Source organism: Eutrigla gurnardus (assembly GCF_963514095.1).
Source record: "Eutrigla gurnardus genome assembly, chromosome: 15".
Taxonomy (NCBI): domain Eukaryota; kingdom Metazoa; phylum Chordata; class Actinopteri; order Perciformes; family Triglidae; genus Eutrigla; species Eutrigla gurnardus.
Window position 1 is genome coordinate 6,968,644 of NC_139938.1, and position 17,933 is coordinate 6,986,576.

Sequence of the window (17,933 nt, forward strand, 5' to 3'; positions counted from 1 at the left end):
TTGTGGACGTAAGAACAAGCAGGCCTCATTTTCTATGATCTAAAATAAGGTTTTAACCGTCTGGGCATGTGCGAGAAAAACTTCCAGAGATTTCTGCTTGTGACTGAACGGGAAATTGACAACACAATGGCAGAATAGGTAAAAAAAAAAAGGCTCACAGGCACAGTCTTCATGAATAAGTGTCTGGTTGCCATGGATACAACAACCTCTTTTTACAGGCAGAGTCCCGTTCTCTCTAAAGCTTTTGGAAACAATTTTCTGTCTTTGCTCACCAGATTATTGACTTAATCTGACTGGGGCTTTGTCCTAGAGTTGTGCAGATTAGCGAACCACTACGTGATGCAGAGGTGACCTCCTAAATATGTGGGGAGCATGTACTTGCTTTTAAGTGTCCAGTTACTTGCTGTTTGGTACATATTAAATGAGGCAAACAGAGCTTGGCACATGGTCTGAAATGTGAAGAATGACCCCGAATCAGAATCAGAAAGAAAAGGACGAGGATGGAAGGAAAAAGAGGATGCAATGATGGGAAAGAAGGAAAAAGCAGCAAATATGAAATTAAAAACATTCAAAACAGAGATATTTTTCTTGCGTTGGGTTTGGCAGAGCGGTAGTAGGTCAGGATAAAAGATGGGAGTATGACAAATCTACTCAAATCACCCTGTCCTCTGTCAGGACAGAGTGTCCTATGTTAATATTTCATAGACCACCATGTTCTAAATGATCTCTCCCATTTTAGGTTTGGGCCGTGCTCGAAGACCTGAGGAAGTAAGACACAGGACAGCGTGATCGATTCTTCATCCAAACATGTAAAGTTGGAGTAACACTTTGTAGCAGATGGAGAAGTCAACAGACCCGTCTGTCTAGGCATGTTTAACAGTGGTTAGTCTTTAAGAAAAACAACATTAAGCTCATGTGGCCTTCTTAAAACGTTAGCATGAGCAGCAAAACACTCAAACAACAAGCTGCTTGATATGTTTAATTGATACATTTTTTTTACTGGATTGTAATCAAATGTCACAATGAAAACAGAACAACCTGATCTATTTTAGGTAAAAGATACTGAGAAAAGAGCAGTGTCAAAATTGCCAAATTAATTAAATTAGGGGTCGACTGATATGGCTTTTTCAGGGCCGATACCTATTATTACTACTATAGGAGACCGATAACAGATATTTGTTTGCAGTAAAAAAATAAATAAAAAATAGTTAGAAAAACACAAACTCTTAACACAAAACTTGAAACAAATGTTTGATTCACAGAACCTTTTAAAATTACCTTAGCACAAAAAGTGCAGTGAGCCATCAGCAGCTTTATTATGAAGTTGAAAAAAACAAATAAATTCCCTGTAGTTTTGAGAAGTTGAAATAAATAAAATAAAGACCGGAGAGTATTGACAGCAGCTGCATCAGAGCCAAAGTAGTGCATTTTAAAATTAAATTATTTAATCTGTAAATCTTTATTGCATATATTGGTGTTAAGGCTGAGGCGTCAGGCAGAGAGGTAAGACAACACAGGTACCGAGGGTGCCAGGAGGTATCTACTGTAGCCTCAAGCACATCCCCAAAATGCTTGGCTGCACTTACACTCTTGATTAATTTAGCTAGTGGTTATAATAGAATCTGAGTCATGGAAAAATCTTAACCAATTCAATTAAGCTTTTTATAGTTCCATTTGTTTCAGACAACATATCGCAGGGAGAGATAAACATGATATACTGGAGAGAAAGAGGGAACAGTAAGTGAAAATGTTTTTGCCATAGTTGGATGACAACAATAGTCATGATGACGAAAACAGCCCTCTTCCACAGAAGAAGACTGACAGAGCTGTGATCCAGATAAGAAATGGATGACGTGGATACTAAATTATACAGATACTGACGCAGAAGAGGAACTGCTGGCTCAGCTGCACCGCAGACATATTAAAGAGAGATCATAAATTGTGTAATGCCTGACCATGCCTGCCATGTGCTCTTCCTGAACCGATAACTTAACGACACTTCGCTTTCTCTGGAAGAAGCAACATTGGTTATTAGAGTAGAGTTTTCCCCAATGTTAACATTGCTTCTTGTTGAAAATGTTGGGATGTTAGCATCACAATTCTGAAATGCTAACCTGCAAGGAATTAGTCAATGTACTGTATATTCCAGACACAATTATCTCTGCACTGAATAACAAACCAGAAGACACTTATGTCCACCAGGAGGATCATGCAATGTGTTCGAGAGCCAGTGTGCACCTCTACGTCTGTCCACGACTAATCTCGCATTCTGCTGCAGAAAACGGTATAATATTTTGGGTGCCCATTAATGGCTGGATTCTCATGGAACTCTCTTGGTTGAAACAACTCACGCTTTCTCAAAAACACCTTACATTGCCTGTTTTATCCATGGTCTGCTGAATCCTCACGCACTGCTCTTAAAGAGCCGGCAGGGGCCGCTACTCTGCAGCCAGAGACACAGTGGGGGGAAACATCACTCTTTTATTCTTTTGGATGGTGTGCTTAGCTAACAGCTACCGGAACTAGCAGTGCACGCTGCAGAGTGCACCTCACAGGCTCTGCTACGTGGGCAGACAGCTTGGCGAGTTTAATTTTGTTTGATTGTAACGTTTATGTCAGCCTTTGAATCGTAGCGCTGAAATGTCTTATTCGATTACTTCACGCCGATTGCCTGCATACGTCGCCGCTTGTTGTTACTTTGAATGAAGTGTGTATTACGAAGCCTTTTTGGTGTCTTGTTGGGGGATTAGCCAGTTGTGGAGGTGTTCATTCATTCAAACGATACAGCCGTCATCGCAGATACGCGATGTGCTCTACTGTGCGCATCTTTTTAGTTTCCAATGGTTTCCCTAGTATCATTTTAACTGATTTACATTTACTGTTACTCCAGCCTATTGCTAATGTCTGATCATTGTAGTCATGCATGGATCTACGTATGGCTATGTCAGTCTGTTGACCTGTCCTCCACTTTAGTCCAAACTGAAATATCTGAACAAATATTCAATGGACATAACAAATAATGAACTCCTGGGATCCCCTGACTTTTCATCTAGCTCCACCAGCAGGTCAAATTGGTTTTCAGATTGGTGTGGTGGTGGGTGCTAGATGATAAACCGTAGCCTAATAACATCGGTGATCTCCTGATTTTTCCTCTTGTGTCACATGAAGGATAAGATTTATGGTCATGAGTGAAATGTCTTGACAACTACTGGATGGATCGTTGTAATACCTGGCAAACACAGTAATGTTCCCCTCAGGATGAATTGAAATGAATTTGGTGAGCCCTTCGTTTTCCATCTCACACAATCATCCGGCTAAATTGAAGTTTTTAAAATACATTGGTTTAAAAACAACAAATACCTGTAAAACTTGTAACATTCCCATCATGGGACAACCTGTACAACAAATGTTAGCATTCTCACAGCCTGAACAAAGATGGTGAACATGGTAAATATTACACCTGCTAAACACCAGCATGTTAGCATTTAGCACCACTGTGCTCATGTATAGTCTCAGGGAGTCGCTACCATGGCTGTAGAGCCATGGTCGGATTATAGATATCAGCTAATTTAGACATGAGGTCCACCATGTGTTGTTCCTAAACCATCAACTTTTTCACTGCTCCATCTCAAGATACAAAATAAGCCAAACACCCGTTTTCATCAGCCATTGTCCTACAGTCCGTCTACATCCGAATACCACAAAGAGCTCAATGCCGGTCCTCCACTGCAGTGAACATGCTTCACCACTAAGGCTGCAACTGTGACTGCATAACGTGCTTGTTCTCAGCAGCACACGCCTTTTACACATCTTACTCCTCCAGCTCTCTCTCTCTCTCTCTCTCTCCCCTCCCTGCCAATCAACCTAGCGGCGGCTCAAGGCTCTCCACACATCAGAGGTGAGTGATGAGAGTAAGAGAGTAGCTTTTCATCACCACACGCATGAAAAGACAGAGGTAATTCAATTATCTGTGTGTGGTTTCTCACTAATAACTGCAGCGCTCACGTGTGTCGCCCAACCCCCCCCCCTCCACAGATGGGCCGGCACACACAAGCAGGCGAGTTAGGTAAGGGAGGGCTTTAATACACACCCATCACAAACAAAAACAAAAATACAAGCCTGTGGACTTACAAAGCAGTTGAGCATGGAGCAGGACACCCTTCCTGCGAAGCTCATGTCGAGAAGAGGCAGGGCTGTGCCTGAATGACACCCAGCCTATAGAGCAGCAGCACGACCAGAGCACGAGGAGCCGGCATAACCATTCTTCTCCCAGCCGGAGCCTGTCCACCCCTGGCCCGCTCCGAACCCCTCCGCCTGCCGCCCCTCTGCCCTCCCAAACCACGTTCCCCCCTTCTCAAGAGTTCCAGCTCCCGTCCAGGAACCCACCCGCCCCTCCCCACCGCTCCCCCAGTGGGGAGAGAGCACGCCGGTGTCTGAAGACAGCCCCTGTTGCCCTGCTGAGCGAGGGAGGATAGTCCATAAAGATACAAAGAAGAGCAGCCGTCCACGCGATCAGCTGAGTGAGAGCCGAGGAGAGCGCAAAAGTGATGAAATCACCGCAGAGGTGCCATCTGAGATGTAGCAGATGGATGGGAGGGAAACTGCTAGAAGAGAGAGCAGGACGGAAAGCAAGACAGAGGGAACTGCCTGATGCTAAGCTCCACCCTCTGCATGCGCATCTACCCCTCTATCTCGCTCTCCCTCTCTCTCTCTCTCTCACATTCACATGCCCACATTTCTCCCCTCTTCTCCCTCTCATCCCTTACTCCTCCCCCACTCCCTCCTTGTTCACCCTTCACCGACATCTCCTCATAAATACGTTTCTCCCTCAGCAACAAGGCGGTAAAGCCTAGACTGTACCGCCGGCATTTAGGAGATGCTCTGACTGCCATGCACGCACCATATGACCAACCGCAGTGCTCTGTGGCACTCGCACAAGCACACATGCTGTATGATCGTAGCCGTATACGATGCTGAACACAAAACACAACCGGAAGCAAACACACACACACGGCGAGACCAACCAGTGGTCGGACAGTATCCATCACAAACCCGTTGCATTGGTAGCAATTGATCCAGTGCAGGAGGAAAATAGGACAGAGGAGCGAGGGTGTATGCGGAGCTCTCCAGTGACACAGCAGTCTACACAAATTCTCCTTCATCCGCCTGAGTGTCTTTTTGGCAAACCTACACAGGTGCAGAGCATCTTTGCAGTGTTTAGCTACAGCACTTTCCTGAGCTTAAAATCAGGGAAGGTCACTGGATGTATAGGGGGTGTACGGTGTCCATTATACTACAGGGAGACACGCAGCCCCTCCCCCTCTTACCCCAACCTCCTAGCTGGCAGAGTCGTGACAGCCATTCGCCTTCAGCTGTATGACCCCACATTATGTAACGCGTATAACGTAGTACACGCAGCATAGGTTGGATGCACGGCGCAGCACTATTGGAATAGGATTCAAGGATTCATTACGGGGAGAGGTGCCGCAATGTAATTGATGTAATTTTGACACGGAGCATCATATTAGCGGTAATTGTAGTGATTTATTGTATTAAGTATAATCCATGTGAAGAAAACATGCAAACCAAGTATATTTTTCAATTCGAACCCAGCAACAAGGATATCAGAGGTCTGAAAATTTAAATCCAGCTTGAAGAGACACTTTTTCTACTGCTTTTTAGAAGAACATGGTGCCATTGGTAGATGTCCATGACTGCCAGTGAGCATCTTCTTTCTGTATGTAGAGAGGAAGACGATCGGATATTGAAGCATTATGGGACGAGGTGGTACACACATTTACCTATGCATGGACACTAGATACTCCTCGACTTCACTGCACAAAAACACAGAAATAAAACTCCATTGGAGAGCTGCTATACTGGTTGATCATTGCAAATAGCTCCAATAGGTCCATAATAATAATAATAATAATAATCAAACTGTGTATCTCTCGTAGTATAATATAACCTGTAATAATCCTAAATGTCTATACAATGCTTCCGTGTGCTCTTTGTCCGGTATCTCTCTACTGTAGGTCTTCAGCTATTGTAAAAGAAAAATGAAACTATGTGCATCAGTTTTTGATTGATTTTTGATTACAACATTATTTGGCAGTTTAGTTTTTCAAACATTTTTTCGTTATCCTTCATTCTGCTGCAGTTTTTAGACATCAGGGGTTCGGCTGCAAGTGGGGATGCAACGATCTGATTCTGCAGTCGCAATATGGATACCGATCTGAATCCAGTGTTTCAGTAAATAAAGGATAATAGTTGTATGCCTCACTGTGTGGAACAGACAAATCAGGGTTGACATAATATTGCCTTATTATTTGCTTATCATTTCCTAACTTAAAAAAACAAACATAATACATAAAGACATAGATATGAATGTAATTTATTGTTATTTGTTAAAACAATGGTATCCAATACCCAATGCAGCTATTTGAGTCATAATCAGACTGACATCAGTATCTGAATTAAGTCTGAATTATCTTTATAGCTATATTTATTATGGCAGTTGATATGACGGAGAGCCTTATGATGCAGGAGGCATGATGCACGGCACTCGTGTGCAGTGTGACTTCCATCTCATCAAGTAAATGGACTCGGCTATAAAATGCACTTCCACAAATCAAGCAGAACCTTATAGAGCGTCACTTTCATGTCACATGATTAACTTGTGACTCGTTACAGCATGCCAGATCTAAATGAGGTCAAATAAAGCATTTTGCATCACACCTTAGTCAAACATACCTGCTCTACAAAAACATCCTTATTAGTATGCGTGTGTTTTCTGCACAAATGCTTGTGTGAGCTGCCATAGTTAGCAAGGGGCCAATGAATGTGCACTTTGTACACTTTACAGCCATGCCAGCTTCTCTGTCTAATGTATGACAAAAAATTGCCTACCAACACAGTCTGAAGTGTTTATTTGTTTGGCAAAATCCCAACTTGTCATATGATGGTCATATAAGTGCAACCTCATCACGTTTAGAAGTGTGGAGGGCTTTCCCTTGATGAGATTATTCAGACTATATAAGAGCTTTTTAACTCTTCATTCAGATTTAATAATCTCAGCAGGGTTGTCACACAAAACTGAAATGCTTAGAGGGAACATCATTTGTGGGAATCAACTTTATTTGTTATTTTATCACTGGGCCTTTGAAAGTGTCCGGCTTTCAAATAACTTCCAGCATATCTGCATTCATATAGAAAAAACAAAGGCTGAGTGGATATTTTAGGAATTTCTGAATAATGCAATCCAACCACAGGGCTCCAAATTCCCCCTCTCCGCCTGCCCAGCCCCGCCTGAACTGGCCACTATAGTGAGCACCAGATTTGGCCTCTTGTGTCTCAGGTTTTATTTTAGGAAAGGAGGGCGAGTCACCAAAGCAGAGTATCAGCCCACATGTTGACACAGCTATAGAAGTTGGATATGAATTATGCATAAGGCTTTAGGTGACTCTGTGAAGCAATTTAAGGTCCAGAAGATATCTGCACATTAGAGTTTAAGGGTCTGTGAATACATAAAGCCTCGCTATTTCGCATACAATAATACAAACCATATCCTGCAATCTGCAGTCTAGAAAGGAGTGTTCGACAACTAATTATAATAATTTTAGTAGAATGCAAAATGACAGCAGCAAATGGTTATGTGTCCTCTGTGTCTAAGTAATTTGGGACAATTAGATATTGCAACTCTGACCTTTTACCCATAAAGCAAGATTTAGCTGTGAGGGATGCGAAGAAAACAACAACAACAACATCGATACAATGTTTTTCTTTTGTGTAATAATAAGTGAACTGTTGTTTTTATTTGTGAATTAATGACTGTAATTGTCATGTTTTCTGAACCTGCTCTTTTCATTTACAGAATATGATTTTATTTGGTAAATATTTGCAGAAGAATTACATTCTAAGATGAAAGCTGTGATATGTGCAAGTAAAAAAATAAATTATTATAGTCAACCACAGAAAGCTTTGTCTTTATGATTTTTGGGCATTATCTATAGGGATAACAACAGTCCAAAATTACATTAAAAAAATGTATAATTTTAAGTCCAAAACCTTAATTTTTTTTCTTGGGGAGGAAACCCCAACATCTCCTAGTATGTTTTATTTTTATTTAGAATGTAATAACGATTGCTGATACCAGCCAACAAACACGCCAACATGTGAATGAATGAAGGGGAGTATTGGCGCTTATTTTTCCCCCACTTCAAACACGGATGTATAAAAACCATTAGACTGTAGACTGTAGTCAATGTATGGACTACAAGTGCTCACTCATTCATTAACATTTTTAAATCAAAATATCTCACACATAGTTTTGGTCAACATGTTCTGATAAAAAAAAGACATACAGCACTGAACAAAACAAAAAAGTTACCATTATTATTACCATTATTTGTAAAAGGGAACCAGACACGGTCCGCCAGACGTCTTTAACCAGAGCCGGATCAAAGTCCCTTCAAGGAGAGCAACAGTCAAATCATTAACAACAACCTGAAATGACCTTTGTGGCATTAACAACAACCCTCAAAGAAAACTTCCTGTGTCTAATCATGAATAATGTCTACTTGACAAAAACACACTCAGGTGATGCAATGCTTATGTAAGCAGGTAACATCACATGGGGAGCAATGACACAGAAACACATCTTTGCAGGGTGCTGGTGCATAAACTTATCTTGCTAGCTCCCCACAACACCACCAAGGTAGCATTACAATGCATTGTGGGTACTGGGGGCAGGGTAAAGCAACCCCTTTGTGCTAGTTTCCATGCGCATATTATCCTGCTGACAATACCGCCGCATGAGTGGACAACAGGATGAACTCAATACTTCCCGTTTTGTTTCAGCGAGGACGCTGGAGGCTGGGAAGCAATTAAAGGCTGCTTCACAAGACGGGATTTAAAGTATCATATTACCTGTGGAACAAATGTCAAATGTTACCCTAAGATCAACAACAACAGATAGGAGTGTCACTAGCTGCATAGACATAAAGATAAACCACTGGTTTTACACCACACTTCTTAAAAATAACAACTATTATGTTATGTTTCTTTGTTCACTGCACCTGATTTTTTCACTTTGCACTATAATTCTACTGCTATTTATACATTTTTATATTGCTGTTTTTATATATCTATTATGTCTATCTATCTATCTCCATTAAAGAGGAACTTCAAGTATGGGTTTTGCTCATCTCCAGTGATCGAACTTCTCACCTGTGTGTTCAGTACGCCACACACAACTGTTGAGTGGAGTCACAGCAGAGCACACTTCTAAACACACCGGGAGGACAAACCACTAAAGCAAGGAAAGCTCAAGATCCGCAAGATGCTTTTCAAAATTGGATCAAATTATATTTTAACAAAAAGGAAGTGCAGAGGTCTCGTTTTTCTTGCCTCGGTGGGCACATTATTTGTTCATCAGCCCCGCCATCAATTAAGCCCAGAGCTCGCCTGTGTGTCCTAAAAAAGGCAGAGAGCTGGACAGCCCACCACCGAGGCATTCTGTGGACCCACTTGACCAGAACCTCGGGACACACATCCTCCTGTTACACTTCCTATTTATGTCCCATAAAGGCTGCACCCATTAGTTTCAGGAGGAATTTCTCACTCATCTGGTCAAAGCTTCCCCTCTCTTAAAGCAGCTTCTAGCCTGGCTTGAGAACATTAACTGTACATTCACTGAGGCAGACCAAAAAGGACAGGCTGTCTTGTGGTATGGGCTGTCTCAAAGTAAAGTATAATCGTGCCAATTCAATTTCAAAAAGCATAATACAACATTGAGTATTTTCCTTTTTCTTTGCTAAACTCTGAAAGGAATATGCATATAATGTAAGCTCTGAGAAACTAAGCCATTGTCAATATACAGTATATATATACTTATTAATAATAACAATAATAGTTTTCTTGCATTTCTCTTTTAAAGTGTAAGTAGAGTGGTGAACTATAAATAGTTTTGCATGACACTTTTATTTATACTATGCTTCAGTGTAATTACAACCCTAAGGTCCACAATGCACCATGATTAGACAAACCACTGCTTGACTCAAACTAGGAGACTCTGCATTCACAAGAAACACTCCAAACAAAAGTGCATGCAGCAACTTGAAGCAGCACAATTTTGTCTCCATTTTCCTGCACCAATTGCAATTCAGTACCTTCTTCTCCAGCACAGTGACGCCTTGGGTGGACAGGACTTTTCATTCCCATTTTGACATTTAGCATAGGTTCAGGTTCAGGTTCAGTACGACGGTCACTGAATATGCATGCTGGAGTTCAGTTTCTTGTTTAAGAACACGCACATTCAATACTTTGAAAATGTCACATATTACCATGAGCTTCTTCATGCGAACAGGAAGGTCAAAAGGGTCAGTATGTTCTCCAAAACAGAGAGATGTACAAGAGAGACGTGGCAGGCATCTCCATCAAAGACTGACATTCTTAACCTGCTACACAACACTTTAACTAATGCAGAAGCACATTCCTGCTGAATGGAACAAACCCTCCTCAGGAAACTACTACTAGGGTGAATAGAGATGATGCTCTACTTCCTCTCACTCAACTTAGAGTCCCTCTTTAATGCTGACTGTAGCTAAGTTGTTATTGTTTATTTGTTGATCCAAAAAGCCTCCATCTGAGCAGGGAGCTTGAACGACTAGTCCCAGTGACATTGACATGATCCTTCACTGGCTTCCCACCCCAAAGCATGGCATCTCTATGATTTAATATTTGTCCCCTTTTAAAAGCATGATTACACATCTTGTTTATTATGATGCAGAGAACCCATTTGTTGTATTGCTTGCATGAAATAAACAAGAGCAGACTAAATTAGTGAAGTGGAAGTTTTTGGATTTCTTATAGGATTTGACAAAACATTTTATTAATATTAATGGTCTGAATTTTAATTGTGCAGCCCTAAAGCAAGTCCAAAAAAGCGTGCCAAAGTTTGAGTCATGGATCCTGTTGCTAAACATGTTGCAAAGCCCTGTGATTTAGTATTCTGCAATTTCCTGTGTGTGACAATATTCCAACTTGCCATTTCACCTTCAGCAACATTATGAAGTTCAGAGCGGCATCTAGTTGTAATAGCAATAGGAATATAAAGCAGAGCACAATATATACAATATAAATGCACGATTGGCTCACCATGCTGCCACCCAGTGCTGTAGACAGTCGGTCTGGGCGCTCCTCTTCAGATCCCACCCTCTCCTCCTGTCTACTGGGCTCGGCCGTGCCAGCGATGGCTCCTGCCAACAGAAAAAACACACTACCTTCAGACATTGGGTGTGTGTTTGTACATGTGGGCGGTTGTGGAGTGTGTGATTGCGTAAAAAGGGCTGGATTCCAAAAGCCAACCTTCCTTGGTACAGCAAGTAGAATGAAAGCTGGCAATAAAATCAGAACATATCTCATTGTTGAAGAGGATGCACTTTACATTTTATCGTTCAACCCACAGCAAAAAAACAACACCACAATTCAAGCTCGCAGGAGTGCAGTGCAGAGAGGCTGACGGTTAAACTGACTGGCCTGGGACGAGAAGTACTCTCCAGTCTCCACAAATCAGGTCAAGTCAATGTAAACAAACTCCACATATGCAGTGCTGCAGACATGCAGGCACATGTGTGAAGTCTGGCACTGCGAAGGAATCCTTGGAGCAGATCAGCTGACCTGACCTGACCTGCCGGGAGAGTCTGATTTACAGGAAATGCAAACCAAAACAGATAGGAGAAGTAGACAGCAGACGTGGGGAAACTCTACAACTCTTCTACACACTCAACACACTTCAGCTGAGTCGGCACCCAGAGGTGTGTGTCCTGATCTTCTTACAACACGACCAGGAGTTCTGAAATTAATTCTAATATGGATATCTGGAGAGCAGCTTCACGCATAATAAAGCACACGTGTCAACTCGTGCAATAAATAAAGACGAAGTGAAACACCGAGTTAACACTTGATGACTGACAAGAGAAGTAACACTGAAATTGTCCTGCCTTCTCTTCCTGTGCATACAAGCTCAGCCAGGAAACTGAGTGTATGTGTAATAAGAAGAGTGTCCCACAGGCAGCCAGGCAAAACGTGGACACAGTGTTCACTTTCTTGTGTTTCGCACTAAGCTTAACTACAACACATTGATTTCAAGGACAACTTAAAACTAGATCAAAGTTCTTGCTGTTCGGTGCTCTCGTCTTATTTCCCTACACTTGTTTTTTTCCAGACACACCCCCTTTTGCACACAGCTCAAAAAAAATAAATAAAAAAAATACTACTCTCAACTGTTCCCAAAGTTGCCTTTTCTTACCTGTATAAAGTGCTGGATCAGTGCTGCAAACTTTCTATTGACACTTTTGTCTACCTTTTTAAGGTTGAATTAAAGCTCAATGCCTTGCAAAGTAGCAGCCGTCTCCGTCTCCCAAACAAACACTGGTTGTAATCCAGTGCATGACATACCTCCCTCCCTCCCTCGCTCGCTCACTCACTCTCTCTGTCTCTATTGCTTACTCGTTCTCCCTCCCACTCACTAAGTGCCAGGCTTCTCAAAGTGAAAGGAACCATGCTACAGGGGACGGACTCTGCATTTCACTCACCTCCACTTATGACTCATTTTATCAAAAGGGACGGCCTTTATCGGGATGGCAATGAAAATAGAAAGCACCACGCATAGGCAACCAGGCATAATTGCTTTTTTTAAAAAAAAGAAAAATGGTATATTAACACAATCACAGCAAAATGAGTCACCTACTGACTCAACAAAGAGTTCAGTGTCAAACAATAAGAAAATAAACAAGATGTAAGCTAAGAAACACTAGCGGAGTAACGATCAAATAAAGGCAGAGACCAAACCCTTAAAGCTGCATTAACATATGATTTGGCAACGTGGGGGCAGAGACCCTCACAGCAACCTGACATATTGTTTGTTATAAAGTTGTGATGGCTTATATGTTAGCTAACGATTGACTATTTATTAGTACTGTCTGTTGTAGTGTTTCTGGCCCACTGATGAACATCCAATACTCACTCTTATTTTTGCCCTGATTTGAACTCGCTGCTCACTAGTTCCTCACTTTGTGTGGAGTTTGATGCCTGGCAGGAAGTGTACAGTGGATTTATCAGAGCTTGGTGCTGCTGTCTGAACCATACTGTACATTTGTGGGCTGTGAAACCAAAACAATGAGCCGAGAAAGACTAACAAGCTGGGAAGCTCTACAGAGGTATCAACAAGCAATTCTACATTTTATCATCACAATAAGTGGACGTAATCATCCAAAATATTTAATTATTTAATAAACATTATTTTAAAAATATGCACAAAGATTTGTTCTCAAATAACTGCTGTGGCACAATTTATCACTGTAGTTACCGGGTTTCTTTTTTTTTTTTCCCACACAGGCACAATTGGTGGATTAACACAGCAAAATTCACCTTGTCTAATGTATAATCCAAAATTCCTTCTCCTCTTACTCTCTCCGAAAACAAACACACAAAGACACGCAAACTGCAATTGGCCCTTTGTGATCGATTTGGTTTTGTAAAAGTTTTGGAGAAATTGTATCGGCAGATTAATCGCATTTGTGCAAAGACGTCTCCCTCCTCGATCAGCCACTGGTTTATAGGAAATGGTCCTCATTTCCTATAAACCGCTTGTGAAAATAAAAAACACACTGGAGACAGCAGCTTGGGTGTTGTCACTGTAATATTTTTAACACAATGACATGTCCTCACATAACACAAAACCAGATTCCATGTACACAGTGGACGATAGGGTGTGTACTTCTGCATTGAGAGGTGAAGTGTTATATTAATTCCAGTAACCAAGCCTTCCGGCATTATGCATACTCATGCATGCAAAAACTTGTCTTCATATACAAATCATTGCTGCCGCTGCATACTGTACATAACATATATTAATTATACTAACAACACATTCTCAGCATTTTAAAGCATTGTTGTTTAATCAACCACAGAGATAATTCCCCCAAAGCCATCTGCTCACAATGATTTCACTTATAGGGTATCGTTTGAAACATTTCCTACGCTAGCATTGATACAATATACCTGCGTCTCTGTACCAATACGATAGCATCAATATCTTATAATGAAAATGTTTCTCTGCAAAACCATTTCCCCTTTATGCTTTTTCAAATACTTAACCTCAATAAAATACAGTATGAAACTGGCAAAATGTGATTGTCATCAAAGAATAACTTAAAAATGATATGATTCTGAAAAAGCCTCCAGTGCCAGCTTGTGTTACTTTGAATAAGACAGCTAAAGGCTTTAACATAAACAGAAAGCTTGGGCTTCTGAGAACAGGCATGATGGCAGCTAGTTGAGCAGCAGGTGGTTATCACACCCAAGTAAAAGCTTTAAGATTTCACGCCCCCAGATTGATTCTTAATGTCCATCAACACTTTAGAAAGGTCGGTCACAGCAAGGAGAAAATGTGAACATCTGATTGGTAAGAGGCAACCAGATGGGTACAGTGCACGCTAAAACGAATGCAGTCGAATACAACCCTGGTGCTTCTACTAATCAAATCTAGTATTTTGTTCAACACATTTATGAGGGACGCTGAAAAATTACTAGTTGATTCTTTTTTAGTTATAAAATGAAACCTCATCTCTCCATATCTATTCTAGAAAATGTCATCAGATTACCTAAAAGCACAGAGGAATAATGACAAAACGGTGGGTTTTGGATATCTCATATAAAAATGTGGATTCACATGACCATTGATAACAAGATTCCATTGTGTTAAACAAGTAAATCTAGTAGCCGTCTCTTTCAAATTACATTTGTTCACAATGTCACCACTTCATTATAGAAACATAACCGAGTTGCTGTGATGATGTAGCCACACAATCCAATAAATAACACAAATGATTCAAAGATGTGCGCTGAAACAACAATGAAAGACATTTTTTTTATAATAAATTAATTGTTTTAGTCATCTATCAAGCAAAAATTACAAAAAATAAACAATCTCCAGTTTCTCAATCTTAAGGGCTTGCTGCAAAACAAAACAAGCACTGTGATGGCAAATTAATCACCTATTTAAATAATGATACATATATTTATCTCTTAGCTATGAAATAAGACTTTATAAAAAATGGCAGACGTTAAAGTATGTGAATAGTGAAGGCAACAGTAAGAAGGAGAAATTCTCAAGCAATTGTCAAGTTTTTACAGATAAATTATATTGATTTTGATCATTAAGCATTATCATGACTTTTTCAAATCCAGTCATCTCCGGAGTATAAAATATATTTCCAGGCCAGAGGGGGATTCAAAGGTTTCTAATTTCCTCTGACCATAACACAGCTGATCTGGGAATGTCCAGCATTACTGGTGAGGCTGTCAGCTCCACCAGACCGGTGAATAACAGGTGCTCTGTTTGACTCGTGACAACACAACAGGTGTGACAACGGGGACGAAGTTCACACACATGTAAGGTGAAAGTGAAAGTGGACGACAGCCTTGCTACAGTCTGACTTTACACTAGGAGGCGAGCGGTTGGCAAACCGAAAGTGTGCGTGTGTGTATGTGGAGTGTTTGCAAACGTTAGCATCATGCTAGCTACCGGATAGCTACATTACTAGAGACTGGGGTGTAACATTCGCTAATTTTCCGACAGAAAACGACAAAGCGGCGCAGGGTTCACCCTTCCATCACCCGTCTGACAGCCTGAGAACATGTCACACACGATACATTATGTAAAAGTTACTTAATTTTAAAAAATAAATCGAGTTACTCACTCAGAAAGAATCAGCTGACACAACGGTGACTCAGTAGACTACACGACTTCCGCATTCTTGTGTGATGACAACAGTGCCAGCCAATCATCAAGTAGGAAGCGGGACATTGTCGACCAATAGCGCCACAGAATTCGTAGCGGCCAATTAGTATTAACAACAGGCAGGCGAATGAATTGCACACACCCACAACAGAGCCAATCAGGTGCCACAAAGCCTGTAAAGCGCACCAATAGAAAATCACAGCGCGGCACAAACTGGATACACACATACACACGGTACGTGCGCACAAGCAAGCGTAGTTATGACTGTCAAGGTTCGCCAGGGTTTTTCTAAATATTTTAAATTAAATAAAATACATTGGTTTCATTTTTCAAAACTGAAATGAAGAGCTTAGAAAATCAGTTGAACATTGTGTCAATGATTTTAAAACGATAAATATAATACATTTTTAATCAGGAAAAGTGGAAGTAAAAGAGAGAAGTATGAAATGGGTGTCGAAACAACCTTTAAAAAGGTCATAATTAATTTATGAAAATGTCATCTGCCAATCAAAAATACCAAATATAATCTGGTTACAATTTGTCAAATGTAATGATTTGCTGCTGCCCCCCCCCCCCCCCCCCCCCCCATATTTGTTAGCATGTTTAATAGCATTAGCTCAGCCAGTGAATGCGCTTGAAACTCCTCACCAACATATTTAGTCACCACAACACTGTGACATTTATCAGTATGTCCAACACCTTAGTGTGAAACCAGTATTTGGGAATTGCAGACTTTTAAAGGGGAAATATCACAGTATGACGTACAGCGGTGCTTACGCCACAATAACAAAACAGGAATTAAATCATGTACTTTTTCCACATCGTCAACAACAGTGTTGCCCTGGTGACTGACTGCAGGTTGTAGTCGAGAGAGAGAGAGGGACTTTATTCCGTCTGGTATTTAACAAAATAATCATTATGGTTGAGAGGGTTTTTTTGGGGGGTTTTTTTGTTTACAAAAGAAACATCCATGTATGTTACACATCAATATGTATTATTCTTGATACACATGCTCCAATGAAAAAACAAGAAACACTTTCAGATTTATAGGCTCATATCTTTCAGTTTATGACTAAAATACTGACTAATGAATGAACTACCATATAATGAGTGGCATTTGCTTCATTATAAGATATTCCAAATCAAACATCTCAAGATACTAGATAGATTAGTGTAGAGGTCTAGATAGGAGATTAGAGTATTAAGTTTGAGTCTTGTTTTTCTTCTTCATTCAAACTAGTTCACTTGAAAGTGACCCGGTATTTATGTTCATTTGTAGGACAGTTAAGTTGACTGCAATCCTGATCCTGTTTCTCGTTGACTTCTCTGACACAGACAGCATGTGACATCGACTGGCACAACCATGCCATTTATTTTACATCACTGTGGGCCAGACACTATTTTTGTTCTTCAGCTTTGTCTGTTACAGCATGGACCTGACCTCACATGCTCTCATACCAGTCTGCAGCCACCTTGCTCCAACCTCAAACACTGTCAAAAACGTTAAAAGAAATAACGCATGTGCAAATTTGTGTATAAGGTGTTAAATCTTGTTGAACTCGTGATGACAGCCTGTTTTCTCCTTATTTCAACGTGTGAGCTTGTGAAAAGGAAATGAAAGCCTCTTAATAGAATATGTAATCTCTTATAATAATAATAAAATGAGGAAATATCCAAAATCAGTTCATATGATAGTCGAAATTTCTGGATTTACTTACTGATCTCAAAGTACAAGATTGTTTATCTGTTTCTGTTTAAATTAGGCAACATTGCTCCCTCTGGTGGTTGCAGGAACCAGAGGGAGCTCAGAGGAGCTGGTGTGGAATAGGATATTCATGATCACTGTATTTTGATATAGTGCCTAATTCAGTTATCCACATTCTTTTAAACATCCCAGACAGACACAGTGAGTGTGGTATCAGTACCTCGATATTACCCCTATGCTGAGGTTAATGTGTTTTTGTTTCTATGACGACTGAGGCTCCGAGAACTGATTAGACACTGGACTCAGGAGAGATGGCAGAACTTCTACTGTTGATCTTTTTAGTTAAAGTAGAGCAGGAAGCGGGGAGGCGGACAGGTGGGTGTAGATCCTAAAGGACCAATCACAGTTGGTCATCTGGTCAGT

The 17,933-nt window shown here is 40.8% G+C and overlaps 1 protein-coding gene across 4 annotated transcripts in view; it reads right to left on the reverse strand.

The window, feature by feature from the left end:
- mtmr4 (myotubularin related protein 4) overlaps window positions 1–15,825 on the reverse strand; it is a 40,260-nt gene extending 24,435 nt beyond the window's left edge. Inside the window, exons 1-2 of one of the 4 annotated variants that reach the window (XM_084029711.1) lie at window positions 15,765–15,825; window positions 11,158–11,258 (exon numbers count right to left, since the gene is read on the reverse strand). In XM_084029711.1, the coding sequence (XP_083885837.1) occupies window positions 11,158–11,160 (3 nt within the window). In that variant the 5' untranslated portion in view covers window positions 11,161–11,258; window positions 15,765–15,825. Of the gene's footprint in view, window positions 1–4,131; window positions 4,319–11,157; window positions 11,259–12,310; window positions 12,446–15,764 lie in introns of those variants that run through there. The other 3 variants (XM_084029712.1, XM_084029713.1, XM_084029710.1) reach the window with 3 other exon arrangements.
- Window positions 15,826–17,933: the final 2,108 nt, after the last annotated feature.